General features: G+C 49.8%; 1 protein-coding gene across 1 annotated transcript; it reads left to right on the top strand.

Annotated features, from left to right (window-relative positions):
• Nucleotides 1-479: 479 nt before the first annotated feature.
• TERF2 (telomeric repeat binding factor 2) lies at nucleotides 480-6,490 on the top strand (the record flags this gene model as incomplete). The annotated part of the gene is made up of 8 exons (XM_009866400.1): nucleotides 480-610; nucleotides 924-1,010; nucleotides 1,526-1,672; nucleotides 2,071-2,561; nucleotides 2,960-3,346; nucleotides 4,696-4,781; nucleotides 5,438-5,490; nucleotides 6,332-6,490. Coding segments are annotated over 8 exons (1,541 nt in total), but the record flags the coding sequence as incomplete, so codon positions are not given.
• Between the last annotated feature and the right edge of the window lie 917 nt (nucleotides 6,491-7,407).

The raw sequence follows: 7,407 nt of genomic DNA, 5'->3' as shown, positions 1-7,407 counted from the left end.
GCCGTTTCCGCACAGACCAGAGGTCTGGGTTGAAACTGTTAAATTCCCAGGAGCCGTTTCTGCACCGAGCACAGGTCTGGGTTGAAACTGTTAAACTCCAGGAGCTCACCCCTGAGGGTGAGGGATCATGGAGCGTGGCAGTTGGTGTCTGCATCACCCTGCCGTGGCAAGTGAAAGGCTGTTGCCGTTAGCCAGGAGCAGGGTGCTTGAACCCAAGCTCCAGGGCTGTGCTGCTACCTCATAGCTCCCACAGTGCTCCTCCAGATCAGTTATTTGTAGACACATGGTGCTTCTGTAGTTTTCTGTGCCTGGGGCTAGATCTCGCACAGGTGAGATGCTTGGCAGTCAGTCTGCCATTCACTTTCTTATCGTTCATCCTCAGAAGCTCTAAAATTTGCAGTCAAACCAAACGAGTAACTGTTTGTCTGCGAGGTGTTGCTGTGAACACCTCGCAAACCAACGGCTGTGAATTCTTGTAGATTGCACCTTCGATAAAGAGTTGGAGCTCACCCCTCTTGAATCGGCGATTGATGTCCTGGAGCTCATTCAGAGAGAATTTTCTGTGGCTGAGAAGACAATGGAAAGTCTTCAGAGAATGGTGAAGGAAGCTGTAAGACCCTTTTTTTTTCCCTCATAAATACTCTGTTCAGCCTTTGTCTCAGAAAGGTCTTGTGTAAATGGCAGTGGGGATTGCCTCACTTGTAGAAAACTGTCGTTAGGACTGATTTGGCTGCAGACTTGGCTCGTCAGCATGTTGCTGCTTCACCAGTTAATTGGTAGAAGTCACTTCTGTGTGTAAGTTGGTGTTAAGCTGTTACCAGCGTGCTGTGCTTGATTACGATAACGCGCTTTTCCAGCGCTGCTCTGGAGAGTGCGATTGGTTCCGTGTCAGCAGAGAAACCGGTATTTGTTTTCTTCTCTAGGCTGTCATCGTCTGCATCAAGAACGGAGAGTTTGAGAAAGCTTCAAAAATTGTCAAGAGGCATATGGGGAAGGAGTCCAAAACCCAGGTGAGTCTGCGCCGGTGTGAAAAGCGGTTGGTGCGATACGTCTCACGGGGTGTTGGCACTTGTGACCTGTAATGCAGGTGTTGAAAGGTTTTACCCGAGCGGCATGTCTTGGGGAAACCTGAACAAGAAGAAAGGGTCAGAGTGACAAAGTGGAGAGAGTTCTCTGTGAACGATGGACCCTCAGGTTACGTGTTTCTAGAGCATCTCAGTTGGCACTTGGAAGCTCCCTCTTACATTCCGTGACGTATCTTCACGGGCCTTCCAGGCAAACTCAAGCACAAGTTCCTATGAAAGGCAGGTTCCGAAAGCCAAACGCGTCCCTGTTCCTGTCTCTGTAGGCAGTCCTAACTGCGGAAACAAGGTGGTTCTCCTCTTCCTCCAGCCTTTTCCCAGCCTTGTGTCAGTGTAAAGAAGTTGTGCCCAGAGGATGTCGAATAGAAAAGGCCAGACCCCAGCTTCTGCGGTTGTCCTTTACACCGTTGTATGTATTCAGAGCATTTTTACCCCTCTCCTAGAAAAAGAGGAACGAGCTGTTGGCTGTCATCCGGGAGAAGAACTCTGATCATCCAACAGTCCAGAACTTCTCTTACAAGAACTTCCAGCAGAACGTGTTTCAGTTCCTGAAGGTTTATGTGGACGATTCGGAGCCGTTGCTGCTGACGGTACGCGCCTGCCCTGCTTTTCCAGCTTCCACCCTGTGCTCGCTTCTGCCCCAGCGGGGGGCAGAGGAGCATGGCACAAGGGGCAGATTTGGGGAGAACTGACACTTACTTTGCCACGTGGCAAAGAAATACAGTAATTTGGCTTCTGTGCAAGTAACAAGTTAAGAGTTTAGGCACCTAATTAACGGTGGGTTGAATCTAAAATATTTTAAATGGAGTTTGTTCCTAAGAGGTTTATGCGGTTTTTCCATGGGTGTCACAAGTTTTAATGGATAGGTGTGAACCATGAGTCTGAACCGCAAGTAGTGGCGTAAAACACCTTTGGGAGGGGATGAAAACCGGATGGCAGCGCGAAGAAACATCCTCATAATGGTTTTGTGCTTTCTTTTCTATCCAAGTTAATGAAAAAGACTTTGAATTCAGAACATACCAGAAAACGAAAACACTCAGTGGCGACTCCTGAGCCTGTAAATGGGCCAAAAGACCAGGCAGAGACTCTGGAGCCCTTGGGAAGGGAAAAGAGCCCAGCAGGAACTCCAGAGCCTGCAGGACCAGCAAAAGACCAGGAGGGAACTCCCAGCCCTGCAGGACCAGCAAAAGACCAGGAGGGAGCTCCCAGCCCTGCAGAAGCAGGAAAAGACCAGGAGGGAGCTCCCAGCGCTGCAGAAGCAGCAAAAGATCAAGAGGTCGCTGCCAGCCCTGCTGAAGGCTCAGACGGCCTCGCGGCAGCTCCTGAACCGATGGAAGATGCTCCTGACCCAGCAGCAACTCCTGAACATCTAACAGCAGCCACTGACATCCTGGAAAATTCTTCAGAGCCTATGGAAATATCTGAAAAGCCAGCAGCAGCTCCAGAACAGCCCAGAGAGTCCTTCAGGGGCTCGGAAAGGTGGGCAGAGGAACCTGGCTCTGCGTTGTGGATGGAGTGTGACAGCACTTCTCTTCCTGAGCGGTAGTTTACTCTGTCGAGGCAGCTTTTAACTTCCCCGAACACCAGCCCAATCAAGCACCCCAGGCTATCACTATCTGGATCACAGTAAAAATGTTTAAAATGTTGTTTGTTTGATTGGTTTTTTTTGAAGGCACCTAGTACTTCTGTAAGCTAGGGAGGGCGGGCGGTGGCTCCTAGAAGGTTTGCTGTCACAGAACCTGTTTAGGGGCAGGGTGTGCCCTCCCCAGTAGATGTTATTTGCACCCTGGGGTTAGTTGTGGAGGGTCTGATTTTGGTGAAGTGGAGCCACCTCGGTGATATCTTTCCCAACCTGCTCAGTTCTGTTTATTTTGTAGGCAGCCCTCCGGAACTGTAACCACCTACGGGATTTCTGTTCTGAGAGAAGCTTTCAAGATCCTGTTGGACTCCCAGGATTCCAATGAGCTCTTCACAAAACTGGATGAAACAGACTTTTCTTACCCCAAGCAACTGTCTCCTTCTATATCCCACAGAACCAAGAGACGGCACGAAGAGGAGAATCAAGATTCTGAGATCTCAGACCCTCCTGAAATACCCCATAAGGGCAAACGCTTGTTGACCATAAGCAAACTGGTCATGGGGCAAGACAGTCAGTTCGGCGAGTCGAGTGAGAGCCCAGACTCTTCCCAGGAGCCAGTTGTATCTTCTGCCTCCAGACCCGTTCAGAAACCGCAAGGCCAGCCCGAACCTCCTAAGAGTGTCAAGTATGAAGCCCGTCTCTTGTGGTATATTCTAACCTGCACTCGATCTTTTGGCTTGGAGCTGACGAGCGGTAGCGCGAGAAACAAAAATCTTGATCCGTGCGTGCGTTGACGGTTAGCGTACATGGAACCGGGCAGAGTAAACGCTCTCCTGTCCTTCTGCTTTGCTGTTTGGGTAACAGGGAGGAGAGAACGATCCGGCTTGCACAGGCAGTGAGTCGGGCACTGCGATGAGCGATTCCAGTGTGCATCTCGCAGGTAACGCGTGCTTCTCCAAGCTCTGGTTAGCGGTGCTGCAGATGGAAAGAGATCGTAGGGGCATCCTGCAGAACAGATTAAACTCTCCTTTCTTGGTTAAGAAACTCCCTGGCTGTAGTTTTCTGCCTGTTGATGAGTTGTCGCTTTCATTGTGCCTGAAGTGACTGTGGCAGGAGGTAGGGATATGTTAGGGGTTTTCCTTTTTATAAGGATTGCCCACAGAAAATGGCAAAGTAGGCTTACTGGAAAAGTCTAAAATTAACGCTGGTAAGAGACTTGTATCTCCTGTAGGCTGTAATGAGGGCAAACAGAGCTTCTTGCTTAAATGTCTGTAGCTGTTCTTTTTTGCCTAGTAAAGTTGCATGGCAGCAGGAAATTCTAGTTAATAAACGTCAGGCTGACACTGGCTCGAGCAGTTCTCGAGTTTTTGCTCTGCTGCTGAGCGAGCTCGTTCCCATTTCAGCTGGAAAATGATTTCTTGCCTGCGCCACTCGTGTGGGTCTCTTGTCTTGAAGCCTGTACGTGTCAGGGCTTGTGGTAGAAGCGGTGCTAGTGACATCTGTCTGGAAATATCATCATGTGTGGCTCTGCTGGTAGCTAGTTCTCAAATGTTTACATGCAGGAAAGAGACAGCTTGAAGTTAGACTTAGAGATTATTTTCCTGTGACGATAAACAGCTTCATTTACATGGGATGTGACAGCCAGGGGTGAACCTTGTGCAGACTGAATTTCATCTCGCCAAGTTTGTGCTTCAGGATTGGAAGGAGGAGCCAGCCTCGAGGCACTCGATCGCACCAAGAGGCCTCTGTCGCTTGGTTGACCTTGGTAGTGTTGGTAGTGAAACAGCAAGAATGAAACGCGGCTTGGGAAGGCTGACGGCTTCTCCTCTGAGCTGTTGGCAGGTCTGTGCCGCACACAGAGGCCTGGGAAGTCCAGCTGTGTGTGCGTGTTTGCTCCAAGTGCTTAATTGTTGTGAATGCTGGCTACAAAATAAAATGCTTCTTGCCTTGCTGTGATCCAAGTGTCCCTGCACCTTCTCCCTTTAAAACATTCTCCCTTGCCAGCAGCCAAAGTAAATACTTGCCTGCTTTCAGGTCCTTCAAAGGAAGGTGGAACAGCTCGTATGGTGAAGAAGAAAAGGACAGCTGGAGTGACGAGGACGAGCTCTTTGCAGATGCGGGTAAGAAGAGAGTTCCTGTTGCAGGTGTTAATTGATGATAGTCTTGGCTTCAAGGCTTGTTTACTGGTGTCTTGAATTTTGAAACCACACATCCCACAAGCCCAAGAAAATCGGTAGCTGCCCAGCTGCAAAATGTTCGTTCTTTGTACCTCTGATGTGAAACGCATGCCCAGAAGCCCTCTTCAGGTTTCAGACTAATGGTGCTTAGCTTACAGGCTGTAAATATTGGAAACACAGCTCCTTCCCCGATCCCACTTTGGCACCATGAAATAAAGGTTTTAGTTTCCCTTTTCAGCTAGATCAGTTTTTCCAGTGGAGGCCCCTTTGGAGCCAGATACGCGGCTTAGCCGGTGAAAGGGAGGAGACAATGGGTGTCTCATTCTAGCGTGGCTGCATCCTGGATGGACGCTCCCGTTCGTGACATATTGGCTGGTTGAAAACAAAACAGATCTTGTCAGAAAGCTTTCACATAACACAGTTGGGGCTTGAAACAGAAAGGCTGTGCATGCTATAGCTGCAGAAAAGGGGTGGATAAAGGAATTGGGTTTTCCTGTGTGGCGCGGGATGCTCTTGTGGGCTGGCTGCTCCGTTAAGGCCGAGGAGGTCTGCACCTCCTGAGTTAGAGTGAAGTGTAACCCTCTTGCTTTGCTTTTCAGTGCCGTTAGAGACAAACAGCCACAACAGCACGATCTTTGGGTCCAAGAAACAGGTAACGTAGAGCCCTTGAGTCTTTTCAGTAACACCTGAAATCGGGATGTGTCCGTATGTACAAGCAAACTAACAAACAATTTGAAGTAACGTCGGTGAGGATCGCTGCTCGGCTCCCTCAGCAGCCTGTCATTCACAGGCTGTGCTTTGTTGCCCACGTGTTGGAGTTTCAGCTTCTTATTTTGAGTGAGGGACACATGCACTGGGGAAGAGGTCCTGACTTTGGTGCTAGTAAATCCCACTCCTGCTCACAGGAGGATGGTGGGCCTGGCGGTGCTGGGTTAACGGTTGGACTTGATGATCTTAAAGGTCTTTTCCAGCCAGAATGAGTCTGTGATTCGGAGATAGCTGCTGTGCTGCATGACATAGCACTTTGTTCCCAGTAACTGCTTTCTGCTCTTACTTTACATTTTCCCTCCAGTAAAAAAGTTTAGGAGACCTGAACTTCCAGATTTTATTTTTATTTTTTCTTAACGTTCGACTCGTGTGCTGTCAGGCGGGGCGTAGGCAGGGAGCACTTTGTGCCTCTGATACTTGCTGTCGCATCAGAAGGTAACTCCTCTTTTACGTGGTTGGTATCACGTGTTGGAAAGAGAACTGCTCCTGAGCTTGTGTGCGAGGTGAGCGCCTTTCTCCTTCGTAACAGCGATGAGAGTGTGTCTGATGATTTGGTGTCATGTGTGCTGTCGACAAGACACCTCTGCCTCTCCTGCATGACTAGCGCAGGTGACAGGAGCTCACACACCAAGAAGGAGCTCTGGTGCGGTTCTCTGCCAAGCGCAGCTCCTCCCTGGACGCACCCTCTGTGCTCACAGCGCCCTGCTTGCTTCCTCTTTTTGTAGAAGTGGACGGTACAAGAGAGCCAGTGGATCAAGGACGGCGTGAAGAAGTTTGGAGAAGGCAGGTGGAAGGCCATTTGCCAGAAATACCCCTTCCAGAACCGCACGGCGGTGATGATCAAGGATCGCTGGCGGACCATGAAAAAGCTTGGAATCCTCTAAAGCTGGGACCCACAAGACCCTCGGTGCAAAAACCTGATTTTTCTTTTCAAAGAGGGACTGGAACTCTAGCAGCAGGGAAGGCTGCGCTGCAGGGGCTGGCATGGCGAGGCCTTCCAGCTCGTGGTACCCAAGACTGCTGCAGCAGATGGAAACCGCATGTGAGAGAAACCAAGGAACCTCGTGGCTCGAGTTAGAGCTGTGAGGTTTAGGTCTTATGCGCTTGGCAGAAGCGGCGCAGCCCATCACAAGTGCTTAGAAACAGCCGGGACTGGGAGTTTTCCACTCGACGGCTGCAGCCTTTGTAGAATGAATCCCAACCTGACAGGCTGCTGCAAAGACAGCTCGCTCTGCCCGGGTGCTCTCAAAGGCAGGATCATCCTGTCAGGGGCTATTTTTATGTGTTTTAATTGTCCACGCTGTGAATCACTTCATTTCAAACGTTTGCACTTGGTCCCTTGTGGAAGAGAGGCAGCACCTTGCCCCAGAGCTTCTGGGAAGAAGAGATTTGGCAAAGCGATATGCTTACATTTGTTTTCTTTTTTTCCCCCCACATCTCTCTCTGCTTTGTAAATGACTAATCTTGTCAGTATGAACTTCCTCCCAGCTCTGAGGCTTTAAAAACTTTTTTTTTTTCGGTTCAGTACTTAAATGTTGGTAGTTCCCATGTTTAAAGTTCCAGTGCTTGGTGTCGGTTGTGTTCTTCCCGACGCTTCTCCTGCGTGTTGGCCCCTGCAAGGGCATGAGCTCCTACCGCACTGTTCCTGCCTTTGGGTGCCAAAGCTGGGCTCTCCTGTAACAATAAAATTTCTTTCTTGTTGGATTTCAAGAGTTGTTTATTGAAGTGTGAGCTTGGACCTCGTAGGTGGAAACGTGGCCGTTTGGGGCTCTGCGTGCTCGCTCGGCAGCCTCTCGTGGCT

Source organism: Apaloderma vittatum, unplaced genomic scaffold, assembly GCF_000703405.1.
Source record: "Apaloderma vittatum isolate BGI_N311 unplaced genomic scaffold, ASM70340v1 scaffold33013, whole genome shotgun sequence".
Classification (NCBI taxonomy): domain Eukaryota; kingdom Metazoa; phylum Chordata; class Aves; order Trogoniformes; family Trogonidae; genus Apaloderma; species Apaloderma vittatum.
Note: the sequence above shows the minus strand (reverse complement) of the source record. Positions and strands in the feature narration are given on the sequence as shown.